Raw genomic sequence first — 20,015 nt, forward strand, 5'->3', positions numbered from 1 at the left:
GTATCTCAAGCACTGCGGCGTGGGTTTCGCTTTGCGGTAGTGTATCCGCCTCAACAAAATCAAAGACCATTAATGGAACCACTGAAGTTGGGCTTGGCCAGAACGTTGTACCAGTCGATGTACAATTCATGGAAGTAGGAGTAGAGAATTCAATTGAACATTAGGATGTCGGAAGGTTAGTCCTGTACACAAATTTCAAAGAAACCCCCAGCCCTGCATTAGTATTGACGCTGACCAGGACGTTCGAAGCATCGAGACGATCGCGGAACTGGACCCTGGGACGATAGGAAATAGGGTGTGGTGTGCATGTGTTCTGGCCGAGGTGAATGAAGTGATTTGAGATCGGCAAACTGCCCCACACGAACGTAACCGGGGTAGCCCGGCGGTGAGGGTGGGTGAATGTCCGGGAAAGTATGTAATTTCTGACAAGGCGCTGATGGACCGTGTGGGCAAAGTGAGTCTTTAGGGTGCAATAACCGACTAGGTCGATCGCTGTATTCATTCCACTCTGACAGGAGGAGCACGCGACCTGGTCGAAGATATTTGACAGGAGGTGTGGTTGCACCGATGAAGCGATGAAGGGCACACAAGGCGTGTGTGTGGTGACATACAAAACACTACTTTGATCCCGAACGGATTCAAAGCTGTGTGAAAGGGACTAGAAATAGTAACCACGCGTGAAAATGGGTCCGTGGGAATGACGGCATTAACGGAACATAAACACTTGAAGCGGAAGAAGAAGCAAACGAAGCCTATTTCTTCTCTTATTGTCTCTCATACACTTTTATTACCAGATATAGTAATAACACACGAGGTAACTTTCGGCGGTCGGCTGTGCTGTCAGCGCACAGGAACATGCATCCCATGCGGAGAGCGTTTAAGGCACGTACTGTCCCCCTTAGAGCACCTCACTTCTTCTCCCTTCTTTCCTCCCCTCCATCTCCTTCCACTCCATCCTCCAATCCGCCGATTTCCGATTTCCCTACTGCCGTTTTCGATTCATCACGTCACCAATCCACTAATGCACACCGATAAAGCAGCAGCAGGCAACGCCGATAACGGTGTCGGCACTCAGCAAGCTTCCGGCTTTGCTCAGTGGTGGGCAGACCTAAAGCCAAAGAAGATACACGCAGGCAACGACATTGCTAGCAGTATCAGGGCACTGAAGAGCGTCACTTTGCTGCAATGGGCCTTGTTTTTCTCTGGGTATGTCACCTGCCGATGGAATATATGGGATGCTGTGCTCATCGACTTGCAGTTTCCTCGCTTGGACTATTGATGCGATCGATTTCTTCAGCGTGTCGCTCTCTGTGACCGCTTTGACGAAGCAGTTCAACAAGAGCACGAATGACATTACCACTTCGATCACGCTGACGTTGTTGTTCCGTTCTCTCGGTGCATTCATCTTCGGCATGCTTTCGGATCGTTACGGACGGAAGTGGCCTTTGATTGCGAACCTTCTTCTGTGCAGCATCTTCTCCCTTTGCACGGCCTTTGCTCTCAACTACGGGGCCTTCCTCGGTGTCCGTTGCCTATTCGGCATCGCCATGGGTGGCATCTGGGGTCTGTCCGCCGCGACTGCCCTAGAGAACCTGCCCGTGCAGGTCCGTGGGCTCGCTAGCGGTGTTCTCCAAGAGGGTTATGCGGTCGGATACCTTATCGCAGCTGTGATCAACCTCACGCTCGTGTCATATGACCCCTTCGGTTGGCGCTCGCTCTTCTGGGTGGCTGCAGGCATCTCGGCATTCGCGGCTGTTGTTCGGCTCTGCCTGCCTGAGTCAGAAGTCTTCCGCAGGGCTCAGGTCGAGAAGCTTGCTGCCGAGGCACGCGGGGAGGTCGTCCATAACAAGACACAGGTCTTCTTGCAAGAATCAGGTCGTATGATTAAGCAACACTGGGTGAGGTGCATCTACGCCGTCCTGCTCATGACTGGTGAGCGCTTGCACATGTCGTCACAACCAGCGAACTTATTGCCGTTTAGGTTTCAACTTCTTGTCGCACGGCTCGCAAGGTACTTATGGTAGCCTAATAACAGCTTCATCAGATGCTGATGAGAGCTGTAAGATCTATATCCCACCTACCTGCAACAGACGAAAGGATTCTCTCCTCACGATTCTAGTATTGCAACCATCATCGGAAACTGCGTAAGTGTTTTCGGAGCGCCGGCGTTGGTGCTGTGACTGACGAACTGATCAGGGTGCTGTTGCGTACGTATCAGGGTAAAGCGACATACGATGTTATAATGACCGTGCTACAGTGGCGGTATTTTTGCCGGTATCACCTCGCAGTACCTCGGCAGGCGTTTGACGATTGTGATCTTCACGCTTTCCATCGGAGGTGAGTTTCTCGGAAAATCCGGACCCTGACAGTCTAAACTGACGTAACTGCAGCTTTCATCCCTCTTTGGATCTTGCCCAGCACCTTCTCTCCCCTTGCGGCCGGTGCCTTCTGCGTCCAGTTTGGTGTCCAGGGCGCATGGGGTGTTATCCCTATTCATCTTTCCGAGATTTCCCCGCCGGCTTTCCGTGCTACTTTCCCCGGTGTCGCCTATCAATTGGGTAACGTGAGTATTTCGGTGTATCTTTGGGAATTGACGTCACGCTTACGATTTTCCATACAGATGGTCAGCAGTGCCAGCGCCCAGATCGAGGCCACGGGAGGCGAGCACCAGCGTACGATCGTCAACGGGCAAGATGCACCTGACTACGCCAAGGTGGGTGTTTGGTACTCATGTCGAGCCTATCTCTGCCTTCATTTCTCCGACGTGGTTCTTTCAAATGTTTTTGTGCCTGCTTGCGGGAGAAGGACAGCCCCTCGATACTCTCCCGCAGAGATCGCGATTTATTCCTTTCTGTTGCCGTGTCTAACAATAGCTAATGGAATTTTGTCCGTAGGTGCAAGGCATCTTCCTCGGCGTTGTGGCTGCTTTTGTCATTTTCATGACGCTCATTGGAGCAGAGAACCACAGTTCTGGTACGTCACTATTCTTTTGCATTCACGCGATCTCGAGGCTCGCGCCGGCAGCGCCGAGCTGCGGTTCTTGTGCTGCTATCTATAGATTACTGACGATTCATTGGGCTCGGCCCGACGATTTTTACAGAATTCGAGAAGCACAAGGTTGCATACGAAGTGGGCGCTGGCAGGGACGATGCCTTCGACGAGTCGCCTGGCACGACCACGCCCCAGGAAGAGACTAACGAGAAGGCCATTGAGCACCCTGTCCTCCGCGAGAATGTGTAAGACTATGCGATACGAGCCGAGCCGAGACGATTTGCGAGTTACGAATTCTGGAACGGATTGTCGAGATGTGCTTGCTCTCTTTACTCGCTATCTCGGACAGCCTGAGGGTGTTCGTTTGTGCGTTATAATGACCTGGGTGATGACTAATTGGTTAGCTGCTCGTTTCGTGGAACTTCGGGGCCGAAACTCGACGTAGTTGTGTTTTCTTCTAATATGGAGTTGGTTTCCAGTCCGACTGCAATGCACATGGATCCAATGATTCTGTAGCCCCTAAATCCTCCGACAAACTGTGATAAAGTGTAAATGGGCAGAAGTCAGAGCGAGACCGATGTTGGCGAGCGTCGGACACAGGCCAGAAAAGGCAAATCAATTCCGGACCAATAGGCGCAAACCACCTGGTGTACGCCGTGCCCAGCCGGACCTACCCCGCATTCTGCCAGTTCGGCAGACTCGCGGCTGGAAACCTTCGGCCGATTTGAACCAATCGGGGACTTTTCCTTGACTCCGGCGCGGAAACAGTGTGATATGAGCGTGAAGTCGGCAAGGGTTCGCTGTTCCGGGCCGATCTCCGGTGGTTATTCTGTCCAACCGGAAGCCGTTCCCCCGGGTAAACAAGGCACAAGGGTAAATCTCTTCCAAGATCGCAGGACAACTCCGATGCGAATTTCAATGGCATCCAAATGCAACAATTCTTATCAAAGTAAGAATGTAACAATACAGATGCTGTACTCCTCTTGTTACAACGGCAATTCGGCACTGAAGAATAAGATGGACCAAGAAGAAGCAAAACGAACATCACCTTCTCCGACAAAGTATCCATGCTTTGCTGGGCTCATATACAGGGGGGGATGAGAGGGGGGCGTGCATCCGAACCGCCCGTGACTCTGTCCCCCTCTCTAACGTCAGTCTGTCATTGTCGAACAGACTGTCCCTGGGAGCTAGTCACCAACCCTTCCTTCGACCAACACACCCAACGGTCCGCTCGAACCCGGCGCCCGTTCAAATACCCAAACAAGCCAACTTCTGACAGCACAATCCCTTTACCTACCCTGCACGTTTACACTCACGCTCTCCAACTCATTCATCCCGTGCTCTCAAGCCGTCACTGCCGTACTCCACTCCGCTTCCCGCCCCTGCTCTGCTTATCCTCCATCCCGACCGCTGACCTCCGGTCCTCCTTCGTGCCTCCAATTAGCACATCGAAGAGCCCTATATCTCCCCCTTCAGCTCACTGTATTTGCCGTTACCAAACCTCGGAGCAGCGATGCCACCTCAACAAGTTCTTCGCCCCGCCCGGAGAGCGCTGCATCGCCTAGGCACCTCTTCTCAAACGTCTTCAAGCGGTTCCCCTTACAATTCACCCACTCATGCCCATACCCGCGTTCGGAGCGGCCCTACCGCCCTCTCTTGGAGACGCTTTAACGCCAGACTTGCCTCTGATATCCTTGGCGGGCCAACAGCCACCCCACTTCGTGCCGGCGCTGCAGGCGTGGTGGTCGGTGGTCTTGCAGTCTCTTTTGCCTTGCTGGGGTATAATGGACTCAGATGGGAAGATACAGTGAATACCAAGACACGGTCGTTAGGGGAGACCTTGCGGTCGGAAGCACAGGCGGAACCCAAGGAGGAGCAGGAGAGCACGACAGGAGGAGGAAGGGTGATCTCCTTCGACGAGGTGCAGCGACATAACACGAGGGAGGACTGCTGGGTCGTCATCGAGGGACAGGTGTATGACGTGACACGCTTTTTGGAGGACCACCCTGGGGGCATTGCGAGTATTCTGAGGATGGCGGGCAGTGATGCGACGTGAGTCTTCTTTCCTCCTTGTGCTTAGACGTTTCCAATGACTGAGTTCGTGGGCTGGTACAGCGATATGTTCAAGCCTATTCACCCACCAGGTACGCTGGACCTTCTGGATCCAGTTATGCACCTAGGTCCCATCGACCTTGAGACACTTCCGAAGCTGGAGTTGTCCGAGCAGAAAAAGCTTGAGCTGGCGCGGATCGAGGCTGCTCGGAAGGCGCTTCCTCCACCCGATGCCGCCGTAAACCTCGCGGATATCGAGAAGCTCGCTAAGACGGTGTTGACCAAGACTGCATGGGCGTACTATCGGAGTGCGGGGGATGACGAGTATAGTGCGCGCCCCAATCAATGAGCTTCGCCAGGATGCTGATGTGACGTTCTAGCCTACAGAGAAAATATTGCTTCATTCGGACGCTTCTGGTTTCGACCTCGAGTGCTGAACAAAGTCTCCCAGATTTCGATGGAGACGACGCTCTTCGGAGGTATAGCCTCCAGCATACCCGTGTATGTCTCCCCGTCTGCAATGGCGCGCCTGGGTCATCCGGATGGAGAGATGGAGATTACACGCGCATGCGCGAAGGAGGGGGTCATACAAGGGGTCAGCGCGAACGCGAGTTGTAGTCTGGACGAGATCATGGGCGCTAAGGCGGAGGGGCAGGAGCTCATTTACCAGGTGCGTGCCCCGTCCATCCCTTGCAGCTCCGAAACTGAGTCGAGGGGATAGCTGTACATGAACCGCAGCCGCCAGAGATCTCGCGAAATTATTGAGGCAGTCGATAAGATGGGCTTTAAAGGCATTATGTTGACTGTAGATGCGCCGGTACCAGGCAAGCGAGAGAGGGACATTCGAGCGCAGGGGGAAGACTTTCAAGGGCCGTCCGAAGGGAAAGCAGAGGGCAAGGGAGTCGCACAGTCCATTTCGGGGTATCAAGATCCAGATGTCAATTGTAAGTGCCTGTGTTGAACCGCCGAGCTAGCAGCGAATTGACCCCGGGCGACGCAGGGGCCGATATCGCGTGGATAAAGGGTATAACGAAGCTCCCCTTGTACATTAAAGGAATCCAGTGCGTGGAGGATGCTGAAAAAGCGTACGAACATGGTGTAGATGGGGTCATTATTTCCAATCATGGCGGGCGGCAACTCGACTTGTGCGTGTCTGCCGGCTGAGATGGGTCCACCAATGACTAATCGACTTCCCAGTGCTCCTGGCGCAATGACAGTCCTATACGATCTGCACCAGCGTCGACCGGACCTGATGCAGAAAATGGACGTCTACATAGATGGAGGCATCCGGCGAGGCACCGATGTCCTGAAGGCACTTTGTCTGGGAGCCAAAGGTGTCGGCCTCGGGCGGCCAGTTCTGTACGGCAACGGCTGTTGGGGAGAACCGGGCGTGCGGCGGGTATTCCAGATTATGCGGGAGGAAATTGCCACTACCATGCGTCTGCTTGGAGTAACGCGCCTTGAGGATCTCCGGCCGGAGATAATTCGTTATGTTGATCGTGATCCTGTTCCTGTTTGCGCTGGAGAGGAGTCGTAAGAATGAAGGAATTGAACTGAAGGTGACGGGGTGGGTGGAGCGACCAACACTGATCGAACCAAGGTCTTGTATCATTTACCGGGTATCTTTATCATTTGCAATCCTGTTCACGAAGTGTATCTATTTTCTGGGGTTTGAGCGTAACGTCCCACTACTCGTAGAATGACATTCATTACCTGGCTGAGCGGAGTGCGTGGTCAGGTCGATTGAGACGATTTGCGTGGAAGTGAATTGCAATAGTGGCAGAATGAAGTGAGTGATGCGCTACTGGGGATGTCTGGCGTGGCTTCTTCTGGTCGTAACGTGGCATTAGGCCACAGGGATAGGATAAATTCTGCCACGATGGTGCGATAATGTCCGAGGTTTGTAATAGACTCCAGTTCCAGCGTGCGAAGCATCATCGCTGGTGGGCAGCCATGATTTCGATATTGGTCCACATCTCCTATGTATTCTGGGATGTTAAAGCTGATACGCATTGTGTTCAGTTCGCGACAGTGCCTTGCCAGAGGAAGAAGACCAAGAAGAGTGAACGGTGCAACAGAGATGTGCCTCATCCGCAGATCGAGGCTCTGAAGTGACGGCCACGCGATGGCGAACTGGGCGAGGTTATCATTGTCAAGCAGAAGCGACGGAAATGGGTGAAGCGTGTTGCGCAGGCCGAAATGTTGTAGTTGTCGTACCTGGAGCAGCAGGGCTCTGAAAACATCGCCTGATTTGCTCTGGATCTGGCTGCCAGTCACATGGGTCGGGGCTGACATATCAAAAGATGCCAAATGCGGAGATGACTGTGCAACGGCAGTGACAAGTTGTTCATAAGTCTCGATTCGTTCTCCTGGTCGAACCGCCGGGAAGTTGATTTTTCGCAGGACGGGCATATGTAGCTTTCCGAAGACTGAAACTAACGTTCGTGGCCAGCCACTGATCGAGAGAGAATGCAGATTGGGGAGGGCAATTGTCTCGGGCATGTAGGCATTTGGACCAGCCAGCTCCAAATTCACATGAAGTGTACGAAGATGGGTCCATGCCTGCATGACATTCAGGTTTTCGAGAGTCATTGGGATCTGCCAGCTGAATTCCGACAAGAGCGGGAGGCCTTCTACGAGCGACGGCAGATAACCATTGAGGGGTTCCGGTCGAATGCCGTGTACTTCGACAGCCAGGTTGGTCAGCTTCGAAGCACGTCCAGTGGTCACATGAAGAAATTGTATGATTGCCTCGGTGAAATTGCTATATTGGATGGAGATATAGGTTGGCCGGATGTCCACGACAAACCGTAATGATCGTAAGGAAGGCGAGATCACCTTTCGTATCTGCTGCATCACCCTTGTGTCGTTTGTTTCCACGTCGAGTTGCACTAAACTTGGAAGGGGTGACAGTGAGCCACTGGTATCCGATCGAGACATGTACCGCAATGAAGGAGAGGCGAGGTGCTTCTCCCAGGGACCCTCGAAATGACTCTTGATGTTCTTGACAAAGGATTGATATTTATCATAGGGAGAATAGGCAGAGATGTTCGCCGACAAGACCTTGATTCATTCAGTTAAAGTCAAGATTATCGACATAGGAGGCATACTGTGCTACTCAGAGGGTTCGTTCGCCCGATCTGGAATAGTTGCAACAGCGGTCTGACACCCGGGAGGTCCTTCCAGAGGATTGGAATGACAACATCTTGAAACAACCGACAAGTACGAGCAAGTGAACCCCAAGTTGGCACATCATCGAGGTATTCAAATATCAGCACCAGGATATCAGAAATCTCTAGAGCATGATGCATGTCGCGCCCAAAGAGAACTTAGATGAACGTTCGTGATAGAGATCTGAAGACCCTGAGCTACGGCAAAATATCGCGATATTATTATCCAACAACACAACAAACGGTCGACACGGCATTTAACGATCCTTGGAATTGTACATTTCCGACGGCGTGGGAATATGAAGGTAGTTGAAAAAAAAGTTAGATACCCCAAGAGAGACACATACCAATCGCATGCTGGATGATCCAAGTCTTCATAGTTCCAATTAGTATACGTGAACAACTGAGGGTACCACGTCTCGGGATACATGTGCTGGACGAATGTCAACTCAGAGGGCCTTGTTATGAGGAAGGAACGCACATAAGCCCCAAAGTCAATGTTGGAGAGTGCGATTACGTCATTGAAAGATTCTGCTACAAGTGAGACACCACTGCGTAATACCCAGGGTCCGTTAGCCAGCATCCTCTGGAAGAGCCGACCCCTACACATTCAACTCGTTTTCACTCAATACTCCCATCCAATGCACCTTTCTTATGGTGAAAAGCCAGGCATCCAAGTCAGGAGCCAAAGGCGTCGTGCAGGACTGGGAACGACGCAATGATGTCTGTAGGACGTTTACTGCAGCCGACTTCTCTGCTTCACCAGTGATCCACCCCCTCCTGCTCAACGGAACGCAGCTGAATGTCACGGTTTGGATATGGAAGCGGAGGGTGACATGGGGCATGTGCTTGGATCCGCAGGAGGCGACGTAACAGGCATGCCCAACATCGTTGGGGCAAGCCGCAGAGAATCGTCTATAACTAAGGTATGGGATATCGGTCGATGCAGTCAATCAGCGCTGATATGTTTTGAATTTGCATTCAGGATAGAGCGGGATATCGACGCTATAGTGGCCGTGTCCTTCGTTCCCATGCAAATCCCATTAAGCCACCGCCGCCTGAGCCTGACCCCGATTGGCTGACTGAACTTGAAACTGCCACGCATCGGATCACCACGCAATATAAACAGTTTTGCGTTGGTACCCTCCCATGCCACTTGTTTTCAGTACGTTATCATCGAGTCACATGCTTCTCAATTGAGAGCTTATACCCAGCTTATAGATCGAGATCAGAGATGTTCTGCCTGACAACCCTCTTGCAGGATGGCATTCCGAGGAACTTATTCGCAACACTCTAAGGCACAAGTCCGAGTTGTCCTTCAGCGATTCGGAGGACACTGGGCATGTTGCCCTTCGGCTTCCACTCTTCAAATGGATATTTGGGGATATTCTCCATCTGAAGGAGGTTGGTTCTCCATCTACTGGACGCTACAATGAGGCAACTGCACGAACACCGTTCGATTCACTGCTCAAAGTCATGTCGATTCCTCAAGCTGTAGGCAGTGTACAGACCTCCGCAGTGTAAGTGATGAAGCCAATAGGGGAGCTCGTCGCAATTTACTCATGCATTGCATGGCAGTGCTGAAGTGAAGGTAGCCATCTCGCGCCCGCGTGATGAGGATGGACCGATGCATCTGTTGGACAACAACGGCATCTTCAGTGACTTTTTCGAGGTCGCACAAAGCGATGCTTTGATGCTCCTTCACCCCTCACGTGAGGTGCAGATCCTATACCGCCTTGCAAAGTCCAAGCAGGTGCCACCTGCCCCCAAGGAAACCTCGTGGAAGAGTGTATTCAATTCCGAGGATCCTTTGTCATTCATTCTTAACGTGACGGAGTACAACCTTGAAGACTTGGAGGGCTGTATTGCCCAAGTGGAATTCGTGATGGTTGCAATGCAGCGTTTGCTGCAATCTTTTGGGTTAACGGACGTCGTTGTTTTCGGATCTGTCGTGGACCCGACCGCAGTACGCATATTTGGATGCTTTGGTGGAGATAAGTCCGATGTACGCAATAGTTAACTTCCCATTTTGCGTGGCAGCTAACGCTCTTTTGTCTTCTCTTGCATTTTCTTGACAGACCCTATATGTCCATCTATGCGAAACGTTATCCATATCCCACGCTCCTCATTTTTGGCGCTATGTCTTCTTTCTATCAAATCTCGAGAGATGGGGGCGTGTGGAGTTCCACCAAATGCTACGTGGCATCCTGAACACACCCCACTCCTTCTCGCCCAAGGCATGGCGTTGTGACACCTGGCTGTTTCAGAGAAAGAACGCTAGGCTTGCTGCGTTGGAGAGGACAAGAGAAGAATCGATGGAACCGACGGATGATGAAGGACACGATGGATATCACGAGAAAAGCCATAAACCCGGACCAGGAGGTGGTGGACCCGGACCCAGCAACCCCTCTGCAAACAAACGGAAGCGTAACCCTCACTCAGGTGGCAAGGCAAACCCGCCAAAGAAGGCCAAGGGATGCTCAATGCCACTGAACAAGCTGGATGGCAATGTATCTGCCCGAGCGAGGTCGCGATATGTCTGCCCTGTTGAAAAGACTATCCGAAACAGTACCACAGCGGCCCAAACCGCAGGATGGCCACGTGTGCTCAAAACATCTCTGCGGGATCACCGCTCGGCTGCCCATATACATCTGTCTGCAGAAGAAGTGCTTCGCAGAGCCGATATGGATAGCTCAGACGAGTCAGACGAGTTAGACGACGACGCAGAGAAACTGAAGGACAAGGCCAGTCTACTTGACAGAATAATGAGGTGGAAAGGGGATGTTTCCCCTACGGTTGTATGAGGCGACCTGGGGGTAGTATGTAATGTTTCTTTGCATAGCTGCCGGCGCTGCGCTCGAAGGTGTCATGTTCTCCTACGCATGGCCAAGAAGCAAGGCTTAGACAGGAAGATCATCAAGACGATGGCAGAGTCAGACCTGGGGTTCTGACTTCTCGGTCAAGATTCGAAAACAATGCAGCATCGGAGAAGAACATCGCAAATGGGTCGGTAAGACATGCCATTCGATGATGACAAGCATGATGGAATACTCTGTGGATGGTCCGGAAAAATGTCATGATATTATTATCCAACTCCGAACATCACCGCAAACGGCTGACACAAACGGCATTTAATGATCCCTAGAGTTGTACAGGGCCGCTGTCTCCCTGTGTTCCACAGTTCAATAACAAAGTTTACAACTATGATGGCAAGAAGGCTCACGAAAACAAACTCCACAGCATTGTCTCATTCTTGTAGAATGTATAGGTGTCGTTAGGTGAAGCCTTCGAAGGGTACAATCAGCGTCACACTTCTTCTTACCGTAGCAAAGACATGCGTACGCCGCGAAAGATCTGATCCTGATATTTGATCGTGCGATATCCACCGTCCTCGGTAAGCCCAAGTTGACCGAATTGCCAGGGCATTATTCCCGCGTGATTTGTGTTCACAGCCGTTTGCACCCAGGTCGGATACCAAGCAGTCTTGTTCGAGTTCTCTGGAGAGCCGAATTCCTCCAGGACAATTGGCTTCCCGACGGCGTGGGCAGCTGAAAGTGGTTGAAATAGAGTTCGATACCGCCAAGAGAGACACATACCAGTCGCATGCTGGGTGATCCAAGTCGCGCCCCAATCTTCGTAGCTCCAATTGGCATACGTGAAGAACTGCGGGTACCACGTCTCGGGATACATGTGCTGAACAAGTGTTAACTCAGGGGAATTTTTCATGAGGAAAGAACTTACATAAACCCCGAAGTCAATATTGGGAAGTGCGATTACGTCATCGAAAGATTCCCCAGCTGCAAGTGCACAGATTAGCATGTCTCAGACACAAATGACAGTATTTCCAAACCTTCCCCGTCGTAGTTGTAGTCGGGTACGTACTGCCCGTCATACCAATAATATTCTGGAGTGGACCAGTCGAACTGTCCCTCACCACCGGTAGACATCATATGATAAGGATCTAGACTGCGCACGTAATCGCTCTGCTGTTTGTACCATGAGGTCAATGTTGCTGGAGTGCAGCTGGCGCTCGCTGGAAGGCTGTCGCTAGAACAGCGAGCCTCGTTCATCAACTCCCAAGAGAAGATAGCAGGGGAATTCCTGTAGCGCTGAACCATGATGTTGACGTATTCTTGGTATGCAGCTATGATGGTTGGGTCGGTGTAGAAAGTATCATCTGTCATTCAACATTAGAGCTATCTTGCGGATGAAGGAGTACTCTACGTGGGCTGCTGGCGTCTGCCATCCATTGCACATACAGATCGGACCCGCCATATCCGACCCAGTTGTTGGTGATCAACTTAATTCCATACAGCTCAGCCTTGCTGACAATATTATCCAAACGCTCCAACCCTTGAGGTCCGTAGTTGACAGTGCTTTGGTAATGTCGAGGTCATTACGCAGGAGATCAAGGATACAAGACATACTAATTTGGGCCGTTCCAGAGTTGACAGTAGGTCAAAATGGATTCCATTGCACCAGCCAGTTCGGACTGGTTGATCGCGTTGAAACCCTACACAAGGTCATCGCTGTGCTGTGAAGGAAAACCTGCTGTAATACCCAGGTACGCAAAACCTAGTAGCATTTGTCAATGCTGTGGCTCCGAGGCGTGAGCTTTGAGAGCACCTTGTATCCACTGAGTGCCATATTGTGGAACGTGAGGTCAACGTCATATTACGTCAACAACAACGGCAACCAGTATTAGACAGTTCAGACAGACCGATATCAGGAGTGTGCAACCACATACGTAAGAGTTGGTGCCAACATAATTGAACGGCCGACCATCGACCTCGAAGGATTCACGATTTGTCGTAGCGAATCCAGCAGGCACCCAGCGCTTGGTAGGAGCCGCCGAGATCAGTGCTGCACAAGCGAGAAGACCAGAAAGTAAATAGATAGCGCGCATGTTGAGGTATGGTACCAGCGATGAGAACTGATCACTAGCTGGCCTCTTATAGCCCTTCAAGTTGATCATCGCATATGTGGATACGGCACTTTGGAAGGGTTTCCGACTTCTCGGACAACATTCGAATCAATCCAGCATCGAAGAAGAAGAACGAGGATGAAGAGTCCGGAGGGTCGGTAAGACATCCTATTCGACAATGGCCGGTCCTGTCCGTGAGAAGCACCAGAAGTCATATGCATAATTCCAAAAGGAAAGTGACTTTATCCGATATCGCATAGCGCGAGGCTGTACGCCAGCGAGGCATCTTCAATACAAACGATTGGTTTAGACAAAGTAATATTGTAGGCTTGTGCGTCGTCATTGTCAACAAGATACAATGAGTCGCAATGAGCGGAGGATGAAAGAACCCCGCGCGGGGTTTTCCTTTGGAATATCCTGGACACGTGGTTGTTAGGCCCAGATCTCTGCCATCGCCCATCGGTTTTTCTGACAGCTGCCATGTGCCCGATGCGCCAAGGTTAATGCTACCAAACTTGCGCCATTGTCCAGTCATAACTTGGTATCGAACCGCCATAAGCCGCTTCAAAGGCGCCATTTCATCGAATATACCATGCACCGCGCTTTGACTATACCCGAAGTCTGCTGTCTGATTTGCGAACACATTGATGAACTGGATACACTCCATGCTGTTGCTCTTACATGCGCGCGTTTTAGGGACGTCGTATTGCCCCGACTTTGGGAAGACCTGCCTTGCATAGAGCCTCTGGCCGAGTTGATCCTTCAGGATATTGTCTCTATACGAGATGCAACGGTATGTTTGCGCAGTTCGCCGGAGGTTTACCGTTGCTGATCAGCCATCTCAGCTTGGCACCACGCTGGCCTTGTCACGTTATGCGCACTACGTGAAGAAAATCACTAGCTATAATGAAGACTCAGATGTGCTACGCTCGGCATTCTTTCTGTTTCAAACCGAGCTGCAACTTAGCACCAGTCTGCGACCGCCAAATCTCCGAGAAATAACAATGACGACTAACGGCCCGCTTCTTGTCCAGTGGTTGATCGAACTCATCCCGCCCTGCCTTGAAAAGCTAAGCTTTGTGATACAATGGCAGGGAATGCGAGATACTTCTGGCGAACGAAATAATTCAGTGCATTACCTTTCGCAACTGCTGGAATATTTGCCGACGAAAGCCCCTGGCCTCAAATCTCTCACCCTCGATATTCCGGACGGTCTCCTCCAGTTTCTCCCAAAACACCTGCCAACGTATGTCCACCGACTGTCTTGCATAGAGGAGGTTGATCTTCGCTTTGCGGTTCCGCTCGACGCACTGTCACTAATGGGAAGTTGGGAACACCTCGAGCGACTTAAGGTCTGCGTTACCAGCACCGACGGGCTACCGACCAGTGATTTTACGGCTCGAATACCGTCCCTCAAATATCTCAATGTATCAGGCTCGGCAACGCTTCTTTTGCTAATACTTCAGACGGTTCATTTTCCTTCCCTTCGCGCCTTGGCACTCCCCCATATAACGATCGACGTACATCTGGATCAAATGAACGACATCTTGATGCTCATCGCTGAGCGGTTTTCGGGTCTCCAACATTTTGAAATGGAGGCACCACCTGCGCAGTCTGCCTGGTCTCCTGCTTTAATCAGCTTCGACCCGCTGTACATGTTGCTCAAGCTGCGTAACTTTCACCTGACCTGCGCGCGTGTAGCGATTGGATATATGCCTGCCCAACTGGATGACACGCATCTCCTGCGGTTTCCAGGGGCATGGGCGTCTCTGGAGTGTCTTGATATTCGGATGCGTACATTTGCATTCCAACGAGGCGTCCCTAATCCACATCGCCCCTCGTTTACCCTGCGGGGCCTCCTTCCCCTGGCAAAGAGCTGCAGGCAGCTTAAGAGCCTATTCATCGGCGTGGACCTCACGTTACCGTTTTCAACCTCAACCACACCAATTGGCGCCAGCAGCGCTTCCGATCCCAGCACCAGTACAGCGCCAGAAAACCTCGGATTTCTCCCGGCTCTTGTTATGAGATCTTTCGAGCTCGAGTGTATCTCTGTCGCCCCACCTAAAGGAAAAGCGCAAGAGCAGGCTTGCCACTTCATAGCATCCATGTGGCCTAATGTACACATGAAGACTGAGGGGGAAGAAAACGACAATTGCGACCCGGCATTGAAGAGATTCTGCGCACTGTTTAATCGGCGTATGGCTAATGGTTCCGGCTGGCCCCGGTCCGACGAACTGGGCGAGGCGGAAGAAGAAGATTATTGACGTGGCATGTGCGAAAGCAGCACTTCTGTCCCAAAGCGCTTTTTTCCCGCCCAAAGCGTCACATCACGCGGCCTTAGCGTGCGTCACCCACGAAACAGCACGAACAATGGACCCGCAACAATACACAGAAACAAAACGAGGAAAAAAAATCAAATAAAAAGAAAACAAGAAAAGAAAAAAGAAAAGAAAATAGCCACTCAAATCATTCTCTGAAGTCAGTCACCCTCGTCAAGTTTTTTTTCCTCGACCTGTAGTACACGAACAGGGATCGATCATCAACAATTTCATTTTCTCAACAACTATATTCACATGTCAATCACCTTTTCCTGGAGAAGCATTTGAAGTCTGGGAATTCTTCAAGCAGCTCATTCGGCAATGTGTGACTCACAAGTCCGGATTTCGATTTTCCTGGATCGGGTGGGTTAGGGTTAGGGTCAGAAACAGGGGTAGGGTTCTTGCATGGTGTAAACCCCACTTCATTTCTCTCAGACAAGCTGCCCATGGCACTACCTAAACCCTTTACTTCTTACTTTCTTTTGCCGACTGTTAGGGTGCAGAAGCACTCGTGTTCCATTTGCCATTTTACCACGTGACTCCCATTTGCCGTTTTACCACGTGACTCCCTTACTCACGAAAGTCACTAAAATGTATTATTTCCTAAGAATCACACTCCATGCCTTACTACAGAACACCAGTCTGCTTCAAGAGAATCAGGAACACACAAGTCTGCACAGACGGAGTGGGGTATACGCTGAGGCCCGGCTTGACTCTAAGGCCCGGCTGGACGCTGAGGCTGAGCTTGATACGGACCTGGGGAGGGAACGGGCCAAAGCTTAAGGGCAAGCAAACATGTGGTTCTGAGCGCGTCAAGAACGCACGCGTTCGGGCGACTCACCGGGGCACTTTCTCCCCCCCCTGACCGCGCGCACCCCCTTCACCCTATGCCAGCGCAAACTCAACCTCGCTCATCAAACCAAGGATTTTCCGCGGTACCGCTACGCCGGAAGCCACACGGGTCCAGCGTGAGCACTAAGCAGAATGGGCGGCAATCGGGCATGTCGGGTCAAATCTCGGATGATAGGTATATCAAGCACATCGGGCGTTGGGTTCAGGTCGGATAGTGGGCAAAGTGGGAGAACATCGGAAGCGTGCAGAGGATGCCGAGGGTTTGGAAGTGTAGCGTGCTGGAGGAGTGGCGTCGTGATATTGAGAAGTGTTTGGGCGTGAGACGCAATGTGGGGAATGACGATGATGTCGTCGTTCTAGGCGAGCGTATCCGTCCGCTTGTCAAGACGGTTTGCAGCCAACAAAGATGTCGCCTTCTAACTAACTTACGGAACCACCGCGACTGAAAGATATCATCTTGACGAAAGTGATGTTCTCGGATGAAGGGAATCCACGGACAAAGGCCATCGATCCTTCACAAGAACCTAGGTCGCACATGCACGTCGTCTTCCCCGAGAAATTACTCGACGGGCCAACAGACATGGATGTTCGTAGCAGACAAACCTCCCGCGTCGTTTTCGCCGACCTCATCTCCGCGGCGAGCCGACATGCGGGGACAAAGGTTCCCACGCCCGTCCAGGTGGTAAATCCCTTTTCGCGCAAAATGTCACCCAAGCGGGAAACGGCGAAAGTCGCTCTTGGCCGCTGCGATATTTACGTGGAGAGCCGAGGAGTCCTGCACCGAGGATCGGCCGTCCTGCCGGCAGGAGGATGTCTCGGGCTTGTTGGTGAGAACCAGTAGAGAGCGTTGAATTGTGATCGACAATAGGACGGATCGAAGATGCGGAATTATCGTTAGGAGCTGGGGGTCGTTAGTGGGTTGTTTAGTGGGTGGCATCGCACCTGGGCAAGGGAAAGAGGACGAAGCTCCTATTTTCCACGTCACTCGGCACCGACAAACAAGTCAGGCGGGTCTAGATCCAGTCATCGGCCTTCCCTTACGAGAGATAACAACCTGTCAGAGCACATGCTTCACGACAGAAAAAAGAACTTGTTGGCGTAGAGATTATCTGCAATTTGCGGGAATGAAGTGGTGTGTGCTGCGTGTGGCCAGAGGGGTTCGCTCGCCCCTATTTGGACACGTGCGACCCCGCACCACGCGTCCTCCCACTGAGACGGTCGTTACCGGGTGGGGGCGTCGCAAGGGGTTGTGCCGATCGCACGGGGTGGGATAACGTTTCCCTTTCGTATTACAACCCTGCACAATATGTTTGTGCAGGGATTGAACGGATGAGGACGGTCGGGAGATGCCGAGTGATGGTCAACCGCTGATGATTGTGCCTAAATGGGCTGTACTTGTTGGTGGAGGAATTAGACGTATGTATACCCGCTGGGAGAGTAGGGGACGGATGATTGGGTATATTGCGTGTCAGTGTGATCTTATCGACCCCTTTGCTGCAAGGGGCATGTATCTGTTGTGCAGAATAACAAGGCCAGAGTGATAGGAGGAGGCACTGCAGTACGGTGTGTATTGCCATCTCGGAGGGCGCGCGGTCTCCGCTGACTTTAGGGCGATGCCGATGTCAGGGATAGAATGTATTTCTTGAGGATGTACCTGAGTAATAAAAACACGGGAAGAAGGAGAGGAAGGGGCCAGTGCAGGCACATGCACTGATATATACTAGAATGTATGTTGATTATCAGGCAGAAAGTGCGGGAATAAGAAATATTGATCAATGTGATGGAACATGTGAGAGAACACTCCCGGTTAAATGCAGTGTTGTTGAAGTAAAAAAATATGGGAGAATGACAGCGGATTTTACCGGTCACTCGAGGAATGGATGGAAGAACGGACGGCTGTGGGATAATTACAGTTGAGGCTGAGAACACAGAAGTGCATATATCTCCTCCTCGACGTCCACATCCATACAAGCTTTCATCGAACAACGTCCACCCCCCGAGCAAGCTCAAGCTCAAGCTCGACTAGCGCAATTAACACCGCTCGACGCGTTCAACGTCTGGCCAATATTAGTGGCAGCCCCCGCGTTATTTCCGGCGGCGACGGGCAACCCCTATCACTGTGGCACCGCCGCCCTCATTGGCTAATCTCAATCGGGACCGCCGTCTCCAACCGCTTTTTTCGTCGCCTCGAGGCACCCACACGACGCAATAAAGAGAACGTACGACGCTGAGCCTGCATCAAATTCTGTCGCTGCAGTTCTCTTATCGCTCGGCTTTTGCCATTTGTATACACACAGGTGCAGGGCTCAACTCCGCTCAGAGCTTAACGCGCGCATATAGCCTGGCAGACGCAGCTCTGTCACAGCGTCAACGTTCGCAAGCCCCTTCGTAGCCTCAACAAACACGGAAGGCTGCATATAACACCCCTTCCATTCTACCTCTCTATCATAGCATCTCTCCACACAACCAACATCATGCCTGGCTCACCCGCACTCTTCCCAACTCCCCGCTCTCCCCCCATGCCCATGCCTACCCTTCCTCCAAGGTCTATAAACCTTAGTTCTCTGCCTCCCCTTCCTCCCCCTACCCTCGACCCGGAGCCCCTCTCCCCAACGGGCACAACGAGGAAGCGCAGAATATGCGTACTGGGGAGCAGGCAAGTCGGTACGTCTTTCCCTCGCGTCTCCCTTCCCGTCTGACGCGTCGCAGGCAAATCCGCCCTAGTGGTCCAATACGTCGAGCACCATTTCCTGCCCAAGTACTACCCCACCATCGAGTCCACCTTCCACGCACCCCTGCAGTATCACTCCCACCCTTATTTGCTGGAGATCGTCGACACTGCAGGGCAGGACGAGTACAGCATGCTCGCTTCGCGCTATGCGATTGGCGTGCACGGGTTTGTCCTCGTGTACAGCGTCGCGAGCCGCCCGAGCTTCGAAATGATACGCGGACTGCATGACAAGATCATGGCGTATTACGGCGAGAGGGCTGAGGTACCGTGCGTCATAGTCGGCCAGAAGCAGGACTTGGTCGAGCAGAAGTACGTCACACCCTCGTCAGTTCGAGCTCGCGACTGACCGTTTCCAGACTAGCCACACGTCAAGTGACACCCCAAGAAGGGCAAGCCCTAGCCAAAGAGATCCACGCATCGTGGATCGAGACCTCCGCCTGCTCGAACCTCAACGTCTCCAAAGTCTTCGACATGCTGCTCGAGGATGTCGAGCGCACATACACCCTGACTCCCGAGAAGGGGAAGGAGGGCGGGTGCTGGATCATGTAACCTCCGCATCCTCCCCCTCCTGGCATGCCATCTCCTGCAGTCTGAAGCCGGCGACACCCGCCTGCGATGTATCATATCCCACCAGCACGTACCCTACCCATCTGATACTACCGATCCCCGGCCTGTTGTGTCAATAGCTTCGTTTTCTCTTCCCTTTTCCTTTCCCTTTCCCTTTCCCTTTCCCCTTTTTCTCCTTCCTGTGTTTCCTTTCCCTCTTCTGCAGCACCTGGCTACCCACGTACCAGCTCGCGCGGTTCCTGTTGTATACTTCTCCTTTCTCGTTTACGTGGTCGATGTGCTCAAGCGCCCGTACTTTCCCGGACGCTGTCGTGTACTATGCATTAATCCTTTGTCTCCTGTCCGGTGCGAGCACCGGTTACGGTATAGCTCGTATAATGTCATCTCGTCGTCTAGTCATTCCCGTGCGC

The 20,015-nt window shown here is 52.0% G+C and overlaps 8 protein-coding genes across 8 annotated transcripts; 6 read left to right on the forward strand and 2 right to left on the reverse strand.

Moving 5' to 3' along the window:
- Positions 1–1,021: 1,021 nt before the first annotated feature.
- On the forward strand, positions 1,022–3,240 carry DACRYDRAFT_111549 (MFS general substrate transporter; the record flags this gene model as incomplete). The annotated part of the gene is made up of 10 exons (XM_040769258.1): positions 1,022–1,206; positions 1,259–1,932; positions 1,982–2,011; positions 2,065–2,144; positions 2,197–2,207; positions 2,258–2,337; positions 2,391–2,563; positions 2,621–2,713; positions 2,895–2,973; positions 3,101–3,240. The coding sequence occupies 10 exons, from the start codon at positions 1,022–1,024 to the stop codon at positions 3,238–3,240; spliced, it is 1,545 nt and encodes a 514-aa protein (XP_040624401.1).
- Positions 3,241–4,607: 1,367 nt separating this feature from the next.
- Positions 4,608–6,836, forward strand: DACRYDRAFT_96985 (uncharacterized protein; the record flags this gene model as incomplete). The annotated part of the gene is made up of 8 exons (XM_040777415.1): positions 4,608–4,735; positions 4,894–5,043; positions 5,107–5,372; positions 5,424–5,713; positions 5,765–5,987; positions 6,044–6,188; positions 6,241–6,576; positions 6,821–6,836. The coding sequence occupies 8 exons, from the start codon at positions 4,608–4,610 to the stop codon at positions 6,834–6,836; spliced, it is 1,554 nt and encodes a 517-aa protein (XP_040624402.1).
- A 374-nt stretch (positions 6,837–7,210) lies between these two features.
- Positions 7,211–8,334, reverse strand: DACRYDRAFT_24923 (uncharacterized protein; the record flags this gene model as incomplete). The annotated part of the gene is made up of 2 exons (XM_040773917.1): positions 8,154–8,334; positions 7,211–8,106 (listed from the first exon to the last, which is right to left on the reverse strand). A coding segment is annotated over exon 2 (593 nt), but the record flags the coding sequence as incomplete, so codon positions are not given.
- Positions 8,335–9,031: 697 nt separating this feature from the next.
- On the forward strand, positions 9,032–11,017 carry DACRYDRAFT_111552 (uncharacterized protein; the record flags this gene model as incomplete). The annotated part of the gene is made up of 5 exons (XM_040769259.1): positions 9,032–9,139; positions 9,199–9,378; positions 9,435–9,733; positions 9,792–10,218; positions 10,292–11,017. The coding sequence occupies 5 exons, from the start codon at positions 9,032–9,034 to the stop codon at positions 11,015–11,017; spliced, it is 1,740 nt and encodes a 579-aa protein (XP_040624404.1).
- A 263-nt stretch (positions 11,018–11,280) lies between these two features.
- Positions 11,281–13,125, reverse strand: DACRYDRAFT_71785 (uncharacterized protein). The gene is made up of 10 exons (XM_040775954.1): positions 12,898–13,125; positions 12,774–12,788; positions 12,641–12,726; positions 12,438–12,589; positions 12,064–12,390; positions 11,955–12,010; positions 11,810–11,906; positions 11,556–11,761; positions 11,437–11,498; positions 11,281–11,381 (listed from the first exon to the last, which is right to left on the reverse strand). The coding sequence occupies exons 1-10, from the start codon at positions 13,117–13,119 to the stop codon at positions 11,345–11,347; spliced, it is 1,260 nt and encodes a 419-aa protein (XP_040624647.1). The 5' UTR covers positions 13,120–13,125; the 3' UTR covers positions 11,281–11,344.
- A 604-nt stretch (positions 13,126–13,729) lies between these two features.
- Positions 13,730–15,539, forward strand: DACRYDRAFT_119206 (uncharacterized protein; the record flags this gene model as incomplete). The annotated part of the gene is made up of 2 exons (XM_040770740.1): positions 13,730–13,930; positions 13,983–15,539. The coding sequence occupies 2 exons, from the start codon at positions 13,730–13,732 to the stop codon at positions 15,399–15,401; spliced, it is 1,620 nt and encodes a 539-aa protein (XP_040624405.1). The 3' UTR covers positions 15,402–15,539.
- A 1,019-nt stretch (positions 15,540–16,558) lies between these two features.
- DACRYDRAFT_111555 (uncharacterized protein) lies at positions 16,559–17,148 on the forward strand (the record flags this gene model as incomplete). The annotated part of the gene is made up of 2 exons (XM_040769260.1): positions 16,559–16,679; positions 16,757–17,148. 2 exons carry the CDS (start codon positions 16,559–16,561, stop codon positions 17,146–17,148), a joined length of 513 nt encoding a protein of 170 aa, XP_040624406.1.
- A 1,783-nt stretch (positions 17,149–18,931) lies between these two features.
- On the forward strand, positions 18,932–19,533 carry DACRYDRAFT_29360 (uncharacterized protein; the record flags this gene model as incomplete). Its single annotated transcript, XM_040774314.1, has 3 exons — positions 18,932–18,971; positions 19,017–19,347; positions 19,395–19,533. Coding segments are annotated over 3 exons (510 nt in total), but the record flags the coding sequence as incomplete, so codon positions are not given.
- Positions 19,534–20,015: the final 482 nt, after the last annotated feature.

Source organism: Dacryopinax primogenitus, assembly GCF_000292625.1.
Source record: "Dacryopinax primogenitus strain DJM-731 SS1 chromosome Unknown DACRYscaffold_22, whole genome shotgun sequence".
Classification (NCBI taxonomy): Eukaryota; Fungi; Basidiomycota; class Dacrymycetes; order Dacrymycetales; family Dacrymycetaceae; genus Dacryopinax; species Dacryopinax primogenitus.

Bases quoted from the DNA above. Each gene is read 5' to 3' on its own strand.
- DACRYDRAFT_71785 (XM_040775954.1), bottom strand. From the start codon at position 13,119: ATGCGCGCTATCTATTTACTTTCTGGTCTTCTCGCTTGTGCAGCACTG. The intron at 12,391-12,437 runs GTAGAGTACTCC...GTTGAATGACAG, and splicing joins GGCAGACGCCAGCAGCCCAC to ATGATACTTTCTACACCGAC. The intron at 12,011-12,063 runs GTTTGGAAATAC...GTGCACTTGCAG, and splicing joins CTACAACTACGACGGGGAAG to CTGGGGAATCTTTCGATGAC.